The sequence below is a fragment of the Anas platyrhynchos genome, chromosome 2 (assembly GCF_047663525.1).
Source record: "Anas platyrhynchos isolate ZD024472 breed Pekin duck chromosome 2, IASCAAS_PekinDuck_T2T, whole genome shotgun sequence".
In the NCBI taxonomy this organism is placed as follows: domain Eukaryota; kingdom Metazoa; phylum Chordata; class Aves; order Anseriformes; family Anatidae; genus Anas; species Anas platyrhynchos.
Window position 1 is genome coordinate 134,183,786 of NC_092588.1, and position 21,223 is coordinate 134,205,008.

Consider the following 21,223-nt stretch of genomic DNA (forward strand, 5'->3'; position numbering starts at 1 on the left):
ACAACTACAATTTTGTAAAGATTCTTAACATGCTCTTGCTTGTCCCACAGAAAGGATTAATTACTGACCAACCTTCTTTGTGGCTAGCATTGCCTGTCTGGTTATACACATTATTTGTGGTTTTCTCCCTTTGGCTGAATTGTCCAAAAATGTCTCTGCTTTCTTTGTTAATCAGGAAGGGGCTGTTTCAACTAATGTACAAACTTTAATATCCGAAGAAACTGATAACCTAAAAATACAACTTTTTTGGTGGGAAAATAAATAAATAAACAAATAAAACCATTGTATAAGCTACCTCCCACAAAACCGATTTCACCAATTGTTACTTGTATGCAGCTCTCTTTCATTCCCTCCATATTCCCAGGCTATCTGTAGAAAAGCAACAGTATACACGCGCATGGTTACTTCATTATTGATTATTTTCTTTGACGCACTGTAGCAGAACATATGTTCACATGAAAGTTTGTCTTTCCGCTCTCCTCTTCCTGACAGAAGCCAATGACAGATGCTCGAAGACGGTGTAAAAAAGCACGGCAAGTAGCGATCCCTCCCCTGGCACAGCCCAGCTTCTCTTCTAAAAATGGCAGCAGGTTTGCAGCCACCACCTGATTCACTTTCTACAAATCGGTATAACCCTTCAGGGGAGGATTTATAGTATAAAATCTTGGCAGCATGCTTCAAGATGTACTAATGTCTTGTATGGAAAGAAGGCTTCATTCTGATTGTTTTAAAAGGTACTGCCTGCTAATTTTGTTTTTCGCTTGGTACTTTTTGTGGTATGAAACAAGTCACATTTAATTTACCTTCCCCATATAATTCAGAACATTAGAAACCATTATCAGCTTACTTATTTTTCATCCAGGCTACAAAACTTTAACGTTTCATTACTTCCATTTCATCCTTCTGATCATTTGCATGGCTTTTTGTGTATGTTTTCAATTTCTATTATACCTTTACTAAAAGGCAGTGACCAGCACCACAGACAGTAAGCAAGACATAGGGTAGCTTTAGCTACATGGTATCACATTGAAATCTTCAGTTTTTTCATGAATTTGCTGAATATGAGATGTTCAAGACGTTCACTGAAGGGTTGAAAAACCATCTCTCAACCACCTCTGCTTTTACCTACCCCCAAAACTTTTGTATCTGCTATAAATGCCCATGGTTGGGCATTTATAGCAGATACATGGGCATTTTGTCTCCTTTGAGCGGATAGCATTCAAAGCACAGAAATGGTTTAGAAAAAGAATCCTCCATTTCTAAACCATTTCTGTGCTTTGAATGCTATCTGCTCAAAGGAGACCAAACTGGATAGCTCTGTGTTCTCTGTTGTTTCTTTCTGAAACATTTATTAGTCAACGAGAAAACCTCTCAGCCTATAATAGCTTCAAGAAACTGAAAGTGCTAGGTGAAGGAACTTCCTGAAATCTTTGTGAAAACCCATACCAACTGTATCAACTTATGTGAAGGCCTGTAGGCCACTATCTTTTTTCAATTTGTGACTCAACAGCCTCATTAGGTCTCCCATCATGTATCACATTTATGCATAGTGCACCTTCCTGTTAATTTGCTTAAAATGGAAGCCTTCATTTTCTTAGGTCACTCTTGAAAACCCCCTTTAAAAAAAATAAAAAATTACCATGTTTGGCACCCTCCTTTCATCTACTTTTGAGACTGACTTAAGCCACAGGGAACAGAGCACAACGAGCAAGCTCAGTTTTGTCGCATCTGAGCTCCTTTAGCTGTCAGTACATACTTCAATGTCTCGCAACTCAGTGATCTTCAGTTTATTAGCTTTACCGACATGTGAGCTGGAGGGTGAATCCTGAGAGCTGTACCCATACAGGCTCCCTAGCCGCCTTCCCTATTTCCACAACGAGCTGTTTCAGCCTGGTCTTCCTTGAGCAGGGGTCAGGAGCGTTAGGATACAATGACACCAGCTGTCCTGCAACAGAACTGTAGCCAGCTGTCTTCAGATCAACTTTTTGATTTACCCACAAACTCCATTTCTTCAGAAGGAGGAAAAGATGCGAACCAACGACTCTCATGTTATTTGCAGAGCTCACCAAGTTCTCGGCTGTGGCACCACCACCACCCAAAACCCGAAGCGCAGCAACCCAGCGCCTCCCTACCCACCTCGCCCCACTCACCACTTCTCCACAACCCCTTACGACACAGAAAACCCCAAAGGTTTATACCTCCACCAAGAAGCAGTATAACAAGCCTTACACCAATTAACATTTTAACGACCGTAGCTGCCAGGTAAAGGCTATTAATCTGCATATAGGGGGACGCAGCATGGAAGAAGCTGCTCTGTCCCCTGCACCTACACACACAGAGGCGAGGCCCCAGCATTTTGGAGCACAACCCCATCACCCCCACGGGTCCCGTGCCCGACCAGGAGGGCCTGGACCAGCCTGCGGCAAGCCCGGGGGGGCCGCCCGGGGCTCCCCCGCTCCGGGTCGGGACCCGTCCCCTTGCCCCGTCCCCTTGCCCTCATGGCCACCGCTCCCCGCGGCCGCCCCCTCACCTCGGTACCGGCGGGAGGCGGCGTGGCAGGCGGTGAGGAGCAGGACGGCGCCCAGCGCCAGCGCCTTGGCGCTCCTCACGCTGAAGTAGTAGTTGATCTCCCGCTTGCCCAGGGTGTAGGCCAGGGCCGCCATCTTGGCTCCTCCATGACAACAGAGCGCGGCCGGGCGGGCGGGCGGGCCGAGCGGGGCAGCGCTGGGGCCCCGCGGGCGGCCGAGGCAGCCCCCGCCGCCGGCTGCCACCGTCCCCACCGGCGCGGCGGAGACGAGCCCGACCCCCCGCCGCCGCCGGGGCGGAGCTGCCGCCCTCCTCCTCCTCCTCCTCTTTCTTCCTCTCCTCCTCCTGGTGTCGCCGCTCCGCTCCCCTCCCCGGCTCCCTGCTCCCCGCTCCCCGCCCCGCGGTGCTGGGGCTGCCTCAGCCCGCAGCGGGGCTCCGAGCCGTGCCGCGGTGTGCGGCTACCCGGCACCTATAAATGTATTAAAATGTATTTAATAAAATAATTTATTTATTTTAGTTGCCCGCCTCTCCTCTCTTGGCTTCTGTCAGGATGTTCGGTCATCCGCAGATAACGCTGACGCGGTTCAGATTCACCAGCTTGACGAGGGAAAGGGGAGCGTGTTGTGAGGGGAATGCTGGCAGCTCACACGCCCGGGTGCCTCCACAGTGAGCTACCTCAGTCATACCTGGAAAAAAAGATGCCAGGGAGCAGGTCAAGTCCTGAAACAGGGCTGCGGTGAGGCCTCTTGCACAACCTGCAGCCACAGCAGCTGTGGGTACACAGCACCGAGTGACCAAAGTTAGGAGGAACAGAAACAAAAACTTGGCAAAAGCGTTCAGTACATGTCTGCAAAAATGCTGGGAATAAACGAGGAGCAGTCATCGGGCCTCAGGTTCATGATGAAGAACCGCGCTCAGCTGGTTTTGACAGTTACTGTCTCATCTCAGAACCCTTGTCATTAGCGCTGGCTAAAAAAAGTTAAACAAAATGATTTATTATTACTATTTATTTGTTTGGTTTTTATTTTCTGTTTGTTTTGACTGAGTATGTAAATATTGATGCTGAAATACTGGGATTTTGAACACCAACGAGTACGGTTTTCATTTCACCATCCTTCCATTTTCCTGTCATCCCCCAAATGCTATTCTGGAAACTTTGCAACTTCATAATGCATAATTGGTAATACATGACAAAGTTAGAAAGGGAAGCAGAATTAATAATATATGGAGAAACAAACAAATGAACAAAACCAAAACAAACAAACAAAAACACCATTAAATTAAGCAATTAAAACCAGGAAGTCCACACATTGCAAGCAAAGTTTTATTTTCAAGTCTTACATACAAGATTTGAGTTCTAACTATTCTTTGAGTGGGCACTGTTAGTGTATACTCAATGTATATGCCTTTTCCACCCACCCAGTACTATCTGCCAGCATGTAATTTATATATTTTTTTCTATTCAGCTCAGTCTGTTACTTCATTTAGTTTCTGGGCCATATTTTAAAATATTAGATACACGTTACTATTTCAGAATGCTCAGTTTTATTCCTTCAGGGAGAGAGGAAAAAAAAGGTACTAGGTAAACTCCCAAGTGGACAGATACTATCAAGCTGGTGGTGGTATGGATCCTTTTACTCCATAAATGAAAAATTCCAATTTGTGTATTATTTCCTTGGTCATGCAACATTCAAAAAGCCACATTTTCAAAGCTTTCTTACTCAGAGTAAACCTTATTGTTTCTTAAAATATTCTTGTTAGTGTTTAGCTTTCCCTGTCCTTGTTGTTTCATATACATTTAAGTGGCAGATGCAAACATTATACACCTCAATAAGCAACTTAATTTTCTTTTTAATAGCTTCTGTAACTTTTTGCATTGCTACCCAATGAGTCTTAACAGTCTTATGATGTGCATCTTTCCCTGCAGTCATCTAGGACCACAGATACTCTTCTTCATTTATTTTTATAATATTTATTCATAATCAAATAGACTTTTCATCCAACCAAAACAGAGGTACTTCAGTCTTTGCCTTTTTTCATAACTGTGTTAATTTTCCTGGCTCTATTGTAATCTGCATGATGCTCTTGTTATGGTGAGTGCAGCTTCGCAACATGTACATGTTCAATCAGCCCCACTGCTAAAAGCAACATAGATGCAGAAAGCACAGAATTCAACTGGAGCTCCCAAAGGGCTAACTCATCTTTTCATTTAGGGTTGCTGCAATGCCTGTACAGGGAGATTTAATTTTTTCTCCCCAAATTAAAAAAGAATTCATCTCTTACTGCAAGATAGTCTCTCTGGAGAATTTCACTGGTCTGCAATTAAATTAGCTTCTCATGAAAGAACAGCAGAAATTAGAAAGGTAACAAAATAAACATGCTTTTGTTTATAGATATGTCAGAAGATCACAGCAGACAGGAATAGAAACTCTTTCCCTCAGTCTTTTGAGGGCTGTTTCAGATTGGCCACTGGCCCCTGACTGTAAAATGGCAGTCCTCACCTGCTCTAAAATACCAACGCTTTCCTCAGTGATGCCCCCAAACCCTGCTTGTGGATTATATCTCCTTTATTTTAAGACTGTACCAATGAATACTGAGACTATTGAAGGTTAAATATCTTCATTAAGTCTATCCACCTGTTTATATTAACTATTGAAGTGCATTTAAGTGAAACATCTTTTGCTTCATTGTTCCTTTGTAGATGTTGTTTGACAAGAGTAATCTCCTTCATTTCAGTCAGGAGCTCTTGGCTAAAGTGCCATGACTTCAAAGTGGTTTGCGTGACTGCAGTCTGTCTTCTTGCAGGTAACTCCCTTGCTTCTCACAAGCTAGTTGAATTTGGCATCCTTGTATATAATTCACACCAAACCCACTATGTATAAAAGGCGTGATTCAAGAGGCTAATTAGGGGTTGCTAACTACCCCATGAAACAGACTCCAGACACGAATTATCTAGAAGAAGCTTGGTAATTTCCATTATATACCTACTTGATTTCCCTGTCTGCTGATAAATTTAGTATGCTGGAAGTAAACCAGAAGTATGCTAGCTCATCTTAGTCAAACCTCATCTTTTGTTTTTCAGATGCTTAGCACTGCCTTCCTGCTTGTTCTGGTGGAAGCATCCAGCATCGCCAGTGGGAGGGCAAGACCTGGAGCAGTCCTGGAGAAAGGACTCAGAAACTGAGCAGCAATTCATCTGAGAGCCAAGGGGGTGTGACACTGCTTTGTAAATTGGGTAATGACTGTGAATACGAAGAGTGAACAGCCCCAGGAGAGATTTCTTATTTCTGTTTTCTACAGATGTAGAAGCCTTGGCTCAACTGAATTTGTTATTTTAACTGCGGTGTTATGTGTGGTCACTAATGACAGAATGTAATTAAAAATGTTTCTGTGGCTTTCCACAGCACTATTTCCCCTATGTGTCAATCTAATAAAACAATCAGGAGAGAAGAGGTTCATGTCACCTAGCTCCAGCCACTTAGAAAGAATCAATCAGTTTTAAACTCATTATCTGAACTCCTACTGTAGGAGCGATGGGAGAAAGTCACCAGTTACTTGTAGATTAGAATACGGTCAATGACTTACTATTAGGAATGACGGCCCTCTGTTGAATTTAGATAATTAGTTTACACCGAACAGATGTCATTTACACAGTTGTAATCTAGGTGAGATAATTCTTACTTTACTGCTTCCTGTTTTCCTTGGCAGGCTCAATGTGAATGGAAGAAGAACTCCGTGCTGCAGGTTGAAACAGGCACGTGCATTTGAGTTTGCTGATGAGCTTAGCTCCCAGGAGATCTCGTTCTTTTGATTCTCCTGTTTTCAACATTACAGCCAAGTAATAATATAAAAACCAAGCTTTTATAGAGAGAGCTGCTGTCCTCAGTCAGTCACAGGGCAATCCCAAGGATCTGAAGCATGTAAAAATAGATAAAATGGCCATATATTATTGAGAGGTGGTATTAAAATGTTCTCCCACATGATAATTTTGCTTCAGAGTTTTTACCTGTTTGTAGGAGTGCGGTTAATTAGCACTTTTTTTTTTTTTTTTTTTTTTACAGTAAGGTTACAGACAAGGAGGAAACATTACAGCATACCTTTAAAATGTAAGTTTCATGTATCATTCTAGGAATACACCACTTGCTACATGGTAACTGGAAGATCTCCTATGTTACTTTATAGATTAAGTGTTGAATAATCAGTCAGTAGGATCTGCCATACTCCAAACCATATCAGGTTTTAATTTAATTTGTGCATCACTGTCAGTTTGCACTGCTCATGTTGTAACTCCAGAAACAAAGCTGGACTTCTAAAAGATTTCTGGGAAGAGTAATACTTCCAGACGTGCAGCTTTTCCTTCAGCAGCTTTTGTGTACTTGCTGAATGACAACATCAAACATTTTAATTACTGAGTTTTCAACCTCCTAACACCAATCAATCTTTCCATAAGCACCGTGCTTCCATGTGGCATGTGAATGCATGGCAGCAATCTATTGCAAATATTTGGTTACATTAATGAAAAGGGAGTACTAAGAATAACAAGACTTGTTCAATCAGGCAGTGTACTCTGAGTACTGTCTCAACCAAATGCTGAAACTGATATACCACCAGCCTCATAAGATCTTGGAATTCTATCACAAATTACCACTTTTATAGATTTCTAATTCTATTAAAATCATAAAGTTCCTCAACAGTCTGCACTAAATGGAAGCTGATATTAAGTCAAGTAGTTTTGAAATCACATGCACAAAGGATATATTTAGCTTTATCACTAAGAGATAAATGCATCTGCAAGTCTATAACATGAGGATTAATTGTGTTTCATTTCACGTTTCAGTGGATCTGAAATAGAAGTAGATTGGGGGGATGGAGGCAGGGAATGGAAAGAGGAGAATTTCAAATCTTTAATTTCTCCTCTTCTGTCGGTTTGCGGCTGAAGGAACAATGCAACCAACTCAATATGAGTGATAAAGCATAGTTCACTTTATTGTCCGGATAGCACATATTTATACAGATGATTATAATTATGCCTACTAGTCACTTGCTGATTTTCTAAGCCTAAAGGTTTTTTTTTTTGCATTCCTCAGTTATGCTAACTGAGGCCTACTCCTGATTATTTAGAACAAGCTCTGATCGAACAACTGTTCCGCACACTCATATCCACGCCCTTTGTGCCAATTCCCAACACTCTTCCATTAAGGACAGTCAAGAGGATGTGCCTTTCTGCACCATGGGATGTGGTCATCACCAAGCTATGCAGGCTTGAGATCAGATGGGAACTCTGCATGGCTCGTTAATGCAAATCAATTTTAATTTCAGCTGCATAGATTCTTATCCTTAAGAATGTATTCTTATATTCATCACTATAATGGGTTCCTAATTTTCAATTTATATGAGTTTCTTGGTAGGAGGTACTATTTTACTCTTCTATTTTCTCCTTCTCTTTTTTTTGAGTTTTATTTCAGAGAAAATGGCAGTCACGTAGCTCATTGTCAAGCTGAATTGGTCTTTTTCATCAATGTTTCAGTTTCATCTTGTTATTCTTCCTGGTTCCCCCTTGTGCTCCCAGATGTGTCTCTTTAAAATTCAGAATTTTGTATAATTATGGGGCAGTCTTTGGAAACCTACACAGCTACTGCCCAAGCTGTGTCATGTTTGGGGAGCATTAGAACATTTTCTTCTGGCTGCTAGCAGTACAGATGTCATCCTGTAATTACCATGTTCTCTTTAAAACAGAGAGAGAGAGTATCATTTCCAGCTCTATCACTGTAATCTCTAATAAAAATCATTAACTCTAATCATCATTAACATTCTGTGCAGTGCATTAGTAGTCTGTTTGATACTGGTCCATTAAAAAATACTTAGCCTCGAGTTCAAAAAGTCCTACATCACTGTCTCAGGCAGCTTATGCTTGGTGTGCAGCCACAACATATCCTGCTAAAACGGCCGCTGTTGGCATGGATGTTAGATTGCTGAACTCTGGGAAAAGGCTCAGTACCTGTGCGAGCAAGAGGGGATTTGCTTTTATTGATTACCCTGACATGAAGCCGAGAGGCAAGAGAATTCTAGGAAGAACTTTACTGAATGTTTTAATTAAGAAATATAGCAAATGAAATAAAAAGATATAATAAAATATAACAATCATGTAATAAAAGTTTGCATGACATTGAGGAAAACAGCACAAGCTGAGGTAAAAATGGAAGAGCAATATCAGCCTGCAGTTGATATAAATGCAGGTTGAAGGTAAAGCAGCTCTGTAAAGCAGTTCTCTTAATTCCCTTATTTTTTGAAGAATCACTTCAGTTTTAAAAGCCTGAAGTCTGTAATGGGGTCAGCAATCAATATAGGGCAAAACATACCAAAGAAAAGGGTATGATTGACAAGAAAACAGACAAAGCCTAGAAAATGATCAAAGGAACATCATGAAGAGGCTCAGGTAATGAGGATGGCTGGATTTCCTGGCAAAGCTGTGCTCACAAACATAAAAGTGATGTAAGGAAGGAATGACATTTTGGGATCTGAAGATGGGTGAAAAGGTGGAACAATGTTGCAGGAAGAACAGCCGAAAGCACGACAGACACCAGTATGGTCAGATCATGCTCCATTTTATTGCCCGAATAGCCTAACTTTTATAGTGAACTTAACAGGGGCGGATAGTGCCTAACACAAGATTATTGGTCAAAAGCACTCAGACAAACAACTACAAGAAAACAACCCCACCTGCAAGAAAACAACCCCCTTGTGATTAGCAGTCACATAGACCGTTCGAAATGGTTCCAAGGCCCAGGCTACATATAGTTGACATAATGTAGGGTAATTCTTCATACCCTGCAGAAGAACTAGCAATTCATAGTGTTTTGCCAGGGCCTGTTTGTTAATGGCGGGCACTGTAAAAGCGAATCTTTGGCAGTCCTTGTCTGCTAGGGGAATTGTAAAAAAGCAGTCTTTTAAATCTATGATCAATAGGGACCAATGTTCAGGCAGCATGGTTGGGGATGGTAAACCAGGTTGCAAGGCTCCCATAGCTCGCATTTGGTCATTTACTTTCCTTAGATCTTGCAGGAGTCACCACTTTCCTGATTTTTTGCAAATTACAAAAATCGGTGTGTTCCAAGGACTTGTGGATGGGCGTATGTGTCCTGCCTGGAGCTGTTCTTGAACTAAGTTCTCTGCTTGTTGCAACCTGTCCATTGTCAATGGCCACTACTCCACGCAGATAGGCCGATCAGAATGCCATGTTAAGGCCAGGGTGGGCGGTTGCTCGGCAGTGGCCACTAGGGAAAATCCTTGTTGTCAGTAGTAATCACTGCCCTGAGCTGAGAAAGAATATCCTTCCTGATTAGCATTTGAAGGTTTGCAGGCAGTGGCATCACATACAGCCTAGTAGAGACCGTTTTTTCTTGGAATTTCAATGTCACAACTTGTGCACTGAGATATGTTGCCGAGCTGCCACCCACTGACGCCGGTATTTCCAGTGGCTGGAGATGTTAGAGGCCAATGTTTCGGCCATACCATGGAGCTACAGATAGTGACATCTGCACTGGAAGCAATCATACCAATGACAGTAATTTGTTGGGATCCTATAGATAATACTACATTCATCATAGGTCGGGAGGCCAAGGATCTGGTAAAATAGACAACATGGTCTGAGGAGCCAAAACCACCCTCTCGGTTTACCAGTGCCCCTGCACGTGGTTGATAATTTCAGAGTGCAATAAATTGGGCTATTTTGGTACCTTTTGGGTTAAACAAGAGCGGGTTGAGCGTGTATGCCATGACTCTGATTTCCCCTACGTGATCAATGTCAATAATCCCTGGAATAACAATTAATCCCTTAAATCCCACAGAGGATCTACCTAATAGCAAGCCGCTTAATGGTGTGTTTGATAGCAGGCCTTGAATTCCCATAGGAATCACCACCACAGACTTACTGGGGAGTGTTACGCTTACTGCTGTTGCCAAATCCACTCCAAGGCTTCCTCTGGTGGCTGGGGCATTGTTGTTGAGAAATCCGCCCTGTCCATCCGCACTGCAGCTACTGTTGTCGTCGCGCGGCCGATCACGCTCCTCTTGGAGTTTCCCTTGGACCTGCACATTACTGTAGCATGTGTGTTAGATTGGCAATTATCACACCAGACGGTAGCCATGCAGTGCCTTTTTGTATGGCCAGGCCTCCCGCATCGATAACATCGCAGCTGATTCTGGGGGTTACGTCTTGGAGGGCTGCTGTTGGTTTGTGTCACTATAGCACTTGAGGGATCACCAATGGGTGTTGCAACAGCCTGTGCCATCACAGCTGCTTGCTTGGACTGACTGACTCGTTCGACTCTCTCCAACATTTCTTCTACAGTTGCGGTTCTCGGTAGCGTGGCTAGGATATTTTGGGTTTTTGCGTTCGCGTTGTCGAAAGCAAGCATTTTAAACATGATCTTTCTTGACTCCGATGTTAAGTCCGGATGATCTATGATTGCTGCCCACAACCGATCGATAAATTTTGCATAAGGTTCGCCTTGGGCCTGTTGAACTGATGCAAAGGGAGGTGATTTCTTTTCTTCTGGAAGGGCAAGAAGAGCCTGTAGTGCGAGCTGTGCAGCTGTTTGGTGAAAAATCGCAGGGAACTGCAGCTGAACTTGGGGATTGAAGTATGGACCTGTCCCCGTTAACATTTCAGCAGTAATGCCGTACAGAGGGTCCCCTGGTTGACGCAGTCGACTCACTTCTGCCTGTGCCAACCGTAGCCATTCCCTTTCAAAGAGCAACAGTTGGGAAGGAGTTAACAACAAACGTGCCAAGTTTTGACAGTCAAGTGGACACATTAAGTCTGACTGGAAAATCCATTGAACTATCTGTTGTGCCGCCTGGGACTGTAAGCCGTAGTCCATAACTATTTTTCTAGCTTGTCGTAAAATCTTCCAATCATGCGGTTGCCACGACCCGGTGCCTTGCACAGGGACCATAACATCTGGGCATGCCAAAGATGCAGCACGCCACTCTCCCTCTATAATGGCATCACGTATGACTCCAGACCACCTATTTGGTATCGGTGCTGGTGGAGTTGGGGCGGTGGATAATGAGGGAGAAGCATCTTGGGTGGATTTATTGGTTCCTGGCAGCGGCATGGATGCTGGGGGCACCGTGTCAAGATTTTCTGGAGTGGGAGGTGAAGAGGGCAATTCGCAGGCCACATCTGCACCGTGCTCGGATAGTCCCTTAATTATGGCTGCCGCTGATTCCTTTATTGAAGAGGTCATACCCCGAACCGGCATGGGTGCAGGAACCGATGGAAACAATAGTGACAGGCATGGTCCTGAGTTGTCAGATTTTGTAGTTGACGTTTTGTCGGCCCCGGATGGTAGTGACAAAGCTTGCGTCGTCGCCGTTACCACCTGGCATTCGGCCTTCAGACCGCACAGCGCATCCATCACTGCTCGCCAGGTCATACATAGATCTTTATTGAACTTTCCACTCGTGGTGGTTGTGTGCCATAACCGATCTCCTACCAGCTTCCACTCATCTGGGCTAAAGCTTAGAGGGCTTTCCTTTAGAAAACCCTCCTTCTGGGCCCATTGCACCAGGGATTTGATCTTTTTCGCGCTGCAAGATACGCCTCTCGCAGCCAGAATGCCAGAGAGGAGCTGCACAGCCGCCTCCGCCTCCATGGTCGCGTCAGACCGGCTGCGGGGTCGCGACCCCCGCCCTGCTGCTGGGACAGCTCGCCACACGGTGGCGGCCGCCTCACGCTGTCCCCTGCCGCCTCTGGTGTCCCGCAGCAACTCGATCCGGGATGCCCCGCGTCCCACCGCCACTCCTTTCTCCCCGCCTGTGACCGCGATTTTACCCCCCGGGTCCCGCCCGCGACTTCTCTGTTCCCGCAATTTGTCTCACCACAATTCCTTTGTCCGGGTCGGTGCTTGGAGTTTCTCAGTGTCCCTCAGGCTTTTTGTCAGGGCTCTCCGTGGCTCTCAGGGCTGTCCGTGTCTCTGAAGCGTCTCTCAGGGCTCTCCGTGCCTCTGAAGTCTCTCCGTGTGTCTCAGGTCTCTCAGCGTCTGTCGGGTCTCTCAGCGTCTCTCAGGTCTCAGCTTCTCTCAGCGTCTCTCAGGGCTCTCCGTGTCTCCGAAGTCTCTCTGTTTCTCTCAGCATCGGTCAGATCTCTCAGCGTCTCTCAGGTCTCTCAGCCTGTTCGGGTCTCAGCCTGTTCGGGTGCCATATGTTGCAGGAAGAATGGCCGAGAGCACGACAGACACTAGTATGGTCAGATCATGCTCCATTTTATTGCCCGAATAGCCTAACTTTTATAGAGAACTTAACAGGGGCGGACAGTGTCTAACACAAGATTATTGGTCAAAAGCACTCAAACAACTACAAGAAAACAACCCCACCTGCAAGAAAGCAACCCCCTTGTGATTAGCAGTCACGTAGACCTTGTCCTTGAAGCCAGCTGCTGGTAACAATATTTTTCTAAATTCCTCAATTGGGTGATGTGGGAACACTGTCATGGGAACTTCTCATAGTTGCCCTGGTAGCTTGGTTTGCTCAGCTGCAGCAAGCTGTGGGATCTTTGCTGTTTCAAAAATCCCTCAACAGAACAAGAAGGCAAAGATTTTCTTTTAGAAAAGAAGACAAGAAGCACAGTAAATGTTACTGCTTGCAGTAATGCCTGAGACACCAGGGTAGCCAAGGAAAATAAATACTGTGGTCCCTGAAAATGGACAGAGGCAAACTTCAATGTTATAAAAGAGGTTTGGTTAAAGAAAATCAAGGACAATCTAAGTATTAATGATAAATGAAGCAACATCTACTGCCTTTGAGAATTTGGAAAAAAGTTCAGACCCCAGAGCTGGCCAAGAGGTTTCACTCATGTATAACTGCCACCACTTTTGTGCAGTTCAGTGTTTCAGAACGTTGCCTAAACAGAAACCAGAATATGACCTATACCTATGGTGCTTGACAAATACTTGACCAGGTTATTAAATATTGCTGGAGAGAGGCAGCACAGCATTCCTTTGGCTGGCCGTGGAGAACATCTCAGGTCCACAGAGCAACTTTTAAGCTGTCCTCATGCAACAGTCTGCCCTCCGTGCTTGTTATCTGGCAGTATTTCAGGCAGCGGAGCTGGGTGACTGTCAAACTGTTATGTATTTCATGAATGAGCTATGGAATTTATAATTTATAAGCAAACGTACAGATGAGAAGGTCTGACTACTTTATGGGACAAAAGCTGAAATGGAAAACTCCAAGCTTTGCTGTAGATTAAAAATTATAATTGACTGTTATGAACACCAATGAAAAAATACACTTCTTGGAAATTATTCTGTATCTTGTCAGGTCTGCTTTTTCTGAAAAATTAATGTGTAGTCACTTGATATTGTGATTTTCTCCCATTTAGAAATGGAAGAAATCAGTTTTAAAAAGCTATATCTAGAAACGCATTTCCCCTGAACATGATGTAACTCTGGATCTCTAGAGTTATGGCTACTTTCCCCTGTTTCTTTAAATGAGTGAAATTTGATGGAACTGGACGTGTTTGCCTGAGGTTGGGTAAGAATATATACACAACATCAACTGATTTTGGTAGTGAAAGATCAGGCCTTTGGAGCAGGGCTCTTTTCCCACTACTAATAGTGAGAACCTGCCAGCCAGTCTTATTTCTCCACTAAGAATGATATTATTTCTTTTGCAATTTAATTTCTCATTAGACTTTGCAGTGTGCTTTTGAGTAGCTTTTGCATTTAAACATGAAATGACCGAGATATAAGAAATAATCTACTACAAGGAAATATTGTATTGTGAAGGTAGTTTCAGCAGCTTGAAATAGTCCATAGTTTAGTCTATAGTTTACTAGGACTTACTTCTTGATCTTGGAGTCAGTGTTTTTAGGAAGGTAATTTTATTTTAGGATGATTTTTTTAAAAATATTAGGATTATAATTCTAACACTGGAAAACATATCTCTATATTAACCTTGGGCTCATTAAAACTCTAGTTTTCTCAAGTGTCAGCAATGGACTAGAATATTTCCATGAGTCATTATTTAAAGATGGAATTACCTTGAAATAATGTAATTTAAGCAAAATACCACAGAGTAGCCCTTAGGGTTCACACTATTCCGCCATATCTGTTTGTCTATATGGTGCTTTGTTGGGTTGCTGTGAGCTCCCACAAGTCTAAGAGGTTTTGTGACATTAAAATGGAAGCATACACTCTAAATATCAGCACAGGCTCCTATGCACCCCAGGCTTAGCAAAGATTTATTTCATTTAGGAGTTAACAGGCAGCCGAGTAGTTATGCCATTCCCGTAAGATGTGTGTGAAAGCCTAGTGAGTTGGACTCCATCAGGCAGCTGTAATTGTCTGCTTCCAGCTTTGAATGTCCTGGGCAGGACACACTTTAAAAATTGCTCTAATGAGAGGCAGATGGATCTAATTCTTTCTTTCAATGTCCTTGTTTATGCTTTAAAACCACTTGTATTGAGATGCTTCACTAACAGAATCTTCCTTTCCCTAAGGCCTAGGAACAGAACAAATTCTTACGCGTTGAATCCACTCTTTCCCATTTCCATTTTATAATTGTCAGACCTTTCTCACAGAGAAAACTGATAAGGCTCTCTCTCCTCTGCCCATCTGTGTATTTTCATGCTATGTGCAAGAATTTAATCTTTCTGAGATGTCTTCCTTTCTCTAACGTTGGAAGAGAACGCTCGCTGAGGCGATCGGCTCCGGGGCAGACACGTTCTGCAGTGGAGCGGGGCATCGGACAGGCAGGGCTAATTTTTCCCTCACGGAGCCCACTTGAGGGAGCCACCAGGGAGGTGAACAAGGCGAGAAGGAGGTGTAGGCAGATCCAGCAGTGCCCCCTCCCCAGCCGTTCAAAAGCTGCCCCTAGGGAGTGTGGTGACCAGGACGGGCAAACAGGGCATGGCGCGTGAGAAGGGAGTGGTGTGAGCAGGTGGATGACCTGTTCCGCCTCGTGGCAGAACTCAAGGAGGAGGTTGAGAGGTTGAGGGATATCAGGGAGTGTTTTCAAAGCAGAAGGCAAAAAGTTTAGAATACTGTCAGCTTGAAGGCAGACATTTAGCTGGTGGAGAGGTGTACCCATAGCTAAGAAAAAATGCTGGCCTTGACCTAGGTGCAAAAGAGCAGCTAATAAAACCGGCGGAGGTCTTTGGTCTGGTCTGTTGCCTTTGACAGTGTGCTTCCACTCTACAAGCAAGGCACAAGATTTAAAAACACCTCCTGTTTTTCACAAGTTTGCTTTATGTCCTCAAAGTTGCAGAGGAGTGCAAAACAGCTTCAAAATGGAGAGGAAAACTCCCCTCTCTCCAACTGATTTTCTCCTTTGAAAACACAAGGTACACTCAAAGACCAGGGCCCTGACCATGGGAGTTGGGTAAGCACCTAGCAACTTGCCAGGAAGATGGAAAAGAAGAAAGAGCTGCCTATGAGGTTTCATCTTGGATTTTGTTCCTTTCCCTTCCCCGTGTCCTTATGAACCTCATAGATGTATTGGGGGTCTGGACAAACAGAAGGAGCCCAGTTCTGCAATTCCTCTGTAAGTCCTCTTAAATTCTCTTTGCTCTTACCTGTTCCAGATCATTACTGAACAGACTTCATGCCTGAAATGGCAGAGTCTGCTTAAACAGCAGTATCATTGCACAGAGATGGGTGCAGGAAACCGACAGGTAAGTTACAGAAAATATCTTCACAAGCATTTAATTCATCAGGAAACTATCAATTGGATGAATTTGCTTCTCCTATTTTGGATTCATAGAAATCAGCAACTAAAAGACAAAATTATTCTCATCTGGATTCCTTTCTACCCTGAGTGAGACTGCACTTTGCTGCTGGGAGCTTTCCTGGTGTGGATGGACATATTTCTGATAACGCAGTTGATTTTCAGAAAGAGTTGTGGCACTGATATTTTGCAGAAATAGCCCTTGGGATGTTCTTGGTGACGCAGGGCTCAGGAGATTTCAAGAGTAACCACGGCAGTGAAAGATCCCTCACTGAATTCAAGTACCAACAAGAATGCCCTTTAGAGGTCGGTGATTACCGTCTAAGCCAATAGGTGGTGCACTGCCCTTGTGGAAATGGTGAAGGATCACTTGCTGGTGTTTACTAAGGGTCTTAAAATTGGCATTTAGGAAAACGTGTTTCATTTCACACAAAAAAACGATTTCTGTAGTAAGAGAAAACAAAATATATATGTGTTTCTAAATGGTGTTGACAATGAAATAATTATTATATTAAATTCTATGTATTTCAATTGCTTGTTTTCAAAAGGGCATTCATCTGTCGCATTTATTTGGAAGCTTTTCTTTGGGTTAATGAGAGCCATTGCCTCCTGCTCAGGATATACTTCAACCTGGAACCATGTTTAGGGAATTTTGCTCATGCAATACCTGCATTCAACCACCTATTTTCCAGGAAAGGACTGATTTATTCAAGCCTAGGAATGCAGAAATACAGCCATTTCTGTGGAAGGTCTTTGCTTATGCGCTGTAGATTGCATTTGGATTGCACCTGAGATTTATATGGGAGCAATGCAGAAAATTAATGCTTTTTTAATGAGCTGATAATGAAGCTTGTGTAAAGGGAGATGAATTATAGATTACTTCTGATAGTATGTCTGAGAATTGCTTTATTTGAACTTGCTGTCATCTCATTGCTTGAAATCCATCTGTGTGATTCTGGTACTGTAAAACACGGGATCAGGTGGCTGTTAGAAAAACAGCTTTGAGGAGACCCTGCCTCAAACTACTAAGCACTGTAGCAAAGCTAACCACGCCAAAAGTGGCAATGTGGTGGAAACAGAGATCTGTTAACAGGACTGCTATTTTGTCTCTTACTTGTGTTAAAGGAAATTTGACTATTCATAATCTTCAGCACAGTATTCATATTTTAAACCGCTTAACACAGATCTTTAAGGTAATTGTCAGGGGCTCATGATTTTCTGCCCAGCGAAGCAGCCAGGTTACTTATATCTTTCCCTTCCACAACCACTTTCCAAGGTTTTGAAGTTTCTTTTCTCTCTGCATTGGCTGAATTTAAGATGTTCTCACCACCTCCATTTTTCACCTATTTATGCCACGTTCATGCAGAAGCAGTGCTGCAGAGAGCCCAGCTTGCTGCCAGTGGGGCCTGCAGGGATGGCAGCAATAAATGCCAGCCTGGCGGTGGGCCCCGAGAGCTGCACTTGAGGAGCAAGAAAAAAGGGGACACACAAATGTGTGACCAGTCCCACAGTGTTGCAGGGAGGAAAATTGGTCTGAAAGCATCGGTACCAGCATTTACAGGCATATCACAGCCGAGCACTGGGTATGTCGGTAGCTCCATGGTCTCCTTACCCAGTTTCTCCAGCAATTCTGGTCCTGTGCAGTACAGCCAGGGGTGCTGCAAACCTAATCGTTAGCTTGGTTACTGCAGTAATTTTCCTTTGCTCACAGGTTTCTGTGTTCTGAATGTCAGCTTTAATCTGTTTTAACCCTATTGTTTTAGCCAATTTACGCTAATGGTCTAGTTGTGTCTCTGCTGATGCATACCTGCTTATGATTAAATTATCCAGAGATATTCCCTATAGAGAGGCAGACCGCCCCCAAAGACGACTGACTGAACTTTACTGAAAGTTTATTCAACATTGTATATTCCTGAAATGAGAGTATGAAGACTCCCTGCACCACCTGTAGTTCATTTCATTTATTTTCAACTGTGATCCTTGGAGAGGAAAGAGTATCTTCAACATTGTATGTAGCATAAGCAAAATACTTGATTGTGTGGTAATTTCTAATGAACTCAAAACCTGAGCCAAACTGAGCATCTTCTGGGTGCTAATACAGGGTGTGAGGTGGGTGCTATGTTGGTTTTTTTTTCTTCCAGTTTGATTTCCAGATGAGCCCACTTTGTTAGCAAGGGCACAACAACACAGAAGAACTTGGATGTTAGCAGGAGGCTGTCAGGAAGTGCCGTGGAAAAGATGAGAGAGAGAACAGGAGAAATCAGAAGATGCCACAAGAGATAGCATTTTCTTCTTGGAGTTTCCTTTCAAAATCTCATTTTTTTTTCTCTCCCCGCCACCTCCAAGTACAGGCAGCAGTAGTCCACGTCCCAGTCCTAGCAGTAACCCTTACATACTTCCTGGTGAATTACATGGACTCCAGGGAAGTATCTTTTCAGTCCTTGTAGAAAATTCCTGGCTTCTAGATAATCCAGGTGAGAAAACAAACTCTTAACATTTTAATAATTTAATTTTTCTTTACAGCAGCAACAACAAAGATTTTTAAATACCAAGACAATGATTGAAATACTAACACTCAAATAATCATTGTGGTCCAATGAATGACAGTAGTTATTTACATGAAACTATGTTTTATTCACTTAAGAGAAAGAAGGGCTATACTTTATTATGGCAATTGTCCTTCTATTAATTTGGCACATAGCTGTAGGCACACAGCAGCTGCACCTAGGGCCATGTTTTGATATTTGCCCTTTTTTCCTTAATCAGTTGTGAGCAAGAATGAAAAGCTTCCTTCAGAAAGTTTTTTGTGCTTATTCCTCCTTGCACTGTTTGGAACTGCCTTTGCATTCTTAGCCACTAACCTTCAGGGGCTGTCTTCAGGCTTACAGGGACTTTCTGCTGGATATTTTCTTCAGGTTTCCCTTTAGAGGATCCTGCTGATTAAGCCTGTCTCTGCTCTTGCTGTTGTCCTCCTTGTATTTTGCGGTTTCTCTCCAGCACCTCTCAAATTCTTCCCGATTCCAAACCTATTGCTGTTTAAACTACAATTCATTTAGGCCTTTCAGAAAAGCACTGTATGATAGTAGTATTTTAAAAGGTCTCAGAAAAGAGCAGTCTTTGGTTCTTAGGGTGTTTCTTGTGATTTTAAATTACTAAAATTAACAGTGGGTAGATTTGCATCTCATACACAACTGTATGAACTATAAGGGCCTAACAAAAAGCCTGATCTCCTTGACTAGATGGACTGAATTTAGAGATGCCTTGCTCTGACTTTTGCACATCATTTCCAAAAACAGTCCTGCTGATTGCAGCAGAATGTCAGCCAACACTATCTGAACAACAAGCAGCTTTTGACAAGACAGAATCTTCATTTTCTTGCTACCCTTTAACAAGAAAATGATCCTTCTTTTGGACATTAATCTTGCTTAGAATTTAGAAAAAAAAAACACAAAGAATTATTTATGGCTTTGAAGTTCTTATACAATGAGGCATGATGTTACTAATTTTCTTGGGGACTTTTCAAAAGGTGATGTTGAAATGAAGAGTCAAGTAGACAACCACACCCTGAATACAGCTGCAAGCAGTTTTTAAATGCTCCAAGCAAGTGTTTTACAGCAATGGGCTAAGAAAGATACTTACAGTAATGGAAATGTACTTTAAATTCTGGCTATAAGTATCTGCTGATGCATCTAAGCAAGTAACTTTACTCATTCAATAGTTTCTTTTGGAACACTGGACATGCTTTATTTCATTATTTTTTTTTCACAATTTATTTAAACATCTCACATATACAAAATACATTTTCTTTTTTTGAGAAGTGATGATTCTTTTTTACCCATTGTAGAAGATGAAAATGAGATTTGAAAGCAGGCACACCTGATTTTGGAGGACAAAGATGAGGAAAAACGATCCACATGCTTAAGCTGGGGGTGAGACAGGACATTCTAAGCTTTGAGACAGACGTCAAAGAAACAGAAGAAATATTTTAAATTCTGTTAGCACCATCAAAGTTCAAGTATTGGAAAGATACTGTGTAATAACGAAATTAGCACCACTGTATTCTGAGTGGAACTGAAAGTAACTCATATGATATGGAGAAGTGCCTACAAAGAATGTGGATCACAATTAGTTTAGTGTATGAGGTAGTTTAAACCTTTGGAAGTCATGGTTTTAAACTTCCTCTGTGGAAGATATTCAAAGGCCACAAGTGGTGCAAACTTTCATGATTTTTTTATTTCATTTTTTTTTTTTTCTTTACAAAGGTTGACATTTCCCAAAGCAAGGTGTTAATCTTGAAACACTTCCAAGTCCTTTTGGGGCTGTATTAAAATTTCATTGCACAATGCTCCAATCAATTCTTCTCCTTCTCTTTCGCCCAGACTTTAAGCAAGTAGATGAACAGAAGGAATGGAAGGAGTCAGCTTTCATTATAAAGAGAAATGACAAAGAGAATAATTTGGGGGGGGGCTTTAAGTTAATTTTAGTTCATTTATTTGAAACAGACTGGGCCAATGTCCAAACCGAATTCTTGGTCAGCGCCGCCAATATCCAAAGGTGCAATGTCGAGGATGGGCAAGCGAGATGGCTTATTTGTTCTGTATTCAATGATCGTTTTGCCCCATTGATTGTTCTTTTTCTGCAAGAGATGATTCATTAGAGTTATTACATTGTTCATAGTACTGAGAATTGTTCTACCTGATTCGATAATTTCTGAAAGAAGTTCATGTTAATTCTGCTGCCACTGTTTGCAAGTAAGATACCCACATCAAACTATTCATATCTCTGATAAAGAGGAAACATTTACTTTAATCTTCTGAAGTAACGTGTGTGATGCTCTACATCACCATATTATTCACACTGATGTTAAATCCTCAGAGAACCTCGCCTGAGCTATTGAGGACTTGATCCTGCCCCTCCTGCAGCTTCTGAACTACTTTCTAAAGAGTCTTCAGTTTACACAGAATTT

General features: G+C 42.7%; 3 protein-coding genes across 6 annotated transcripts in view; all 3 read right to left on the reverse strand.

The window, feature by feature from the left end:
- CASD1 (CAS1 domain containing 1) overlaps positions 1–2,896 on the reverse strand; it is a 33,364-nt gene extending 30,468 nt beyond the window's left edge. For 2 of the 3 annotated variants that reach the window (XM_038173789.2, XM_038173790.2), the window contains exon 1: positions 2,531–2,896. In XM_038173789.2, coding sequence (XP_038029717.1) covers positions 2,531–2,663 — 133 coding nt within the window. In that variant the 5' untranslated portion in view covers positions 2,664–2,896. The remainder of the gene's footprint in view (positions 1–2,530) is intronic. The other variant, XM_027450803.3, reaches the window with a different exon arrangement.
- Positions 2,897–9,112: 6,216 nt separating this feature from the next.
- LOC140001606 (endogenous retrovirus group K member 5 Gag polyprotein-like) lies at positions 9,113–13,393 on the reverse strand. The gene is made up of 2 exons (XM_072033629.1): positions 12,412–13,393; positions 9,113–11,950 (listed from the first exon to the last, which is right to left on the reverse strand). Exon 2 carries the CDS (start codon positions 11,946–11,948, stop codon positions 10,473–10,475), a length of 1,476 nt encoding a protein of 491 aa, XP_071889730.1. The 5' UTR covers positions 11,949–11,950; positions 12,412–13,393; the 3' UTR covers positions 9,113–10,472.
- Positions 13,394–20,470: 7,077 nt separating this feature from the next.
- COL1A2 (collagen type I alpha 2 chain) overlaps positions 20,471–21,223 on the reverse strand; it is a 36,708-nt gene continuing 35,955 nt past the window's right edge. For both annotated transcript variants that reach the window (XM_038173913.2, XM_038173912.2), the window contains one exon: positions 20,471–20,893. In XM_038173913.2, coding sequence (XP_038029841.1) covers positions 20,747–20,893 — 147 coding nt within the window. In that variant the 3' untranslated portion in view covers positions 20,471–20,746. The remainder of the gene's footprint in view (positions 20,894–21,223) is intronic.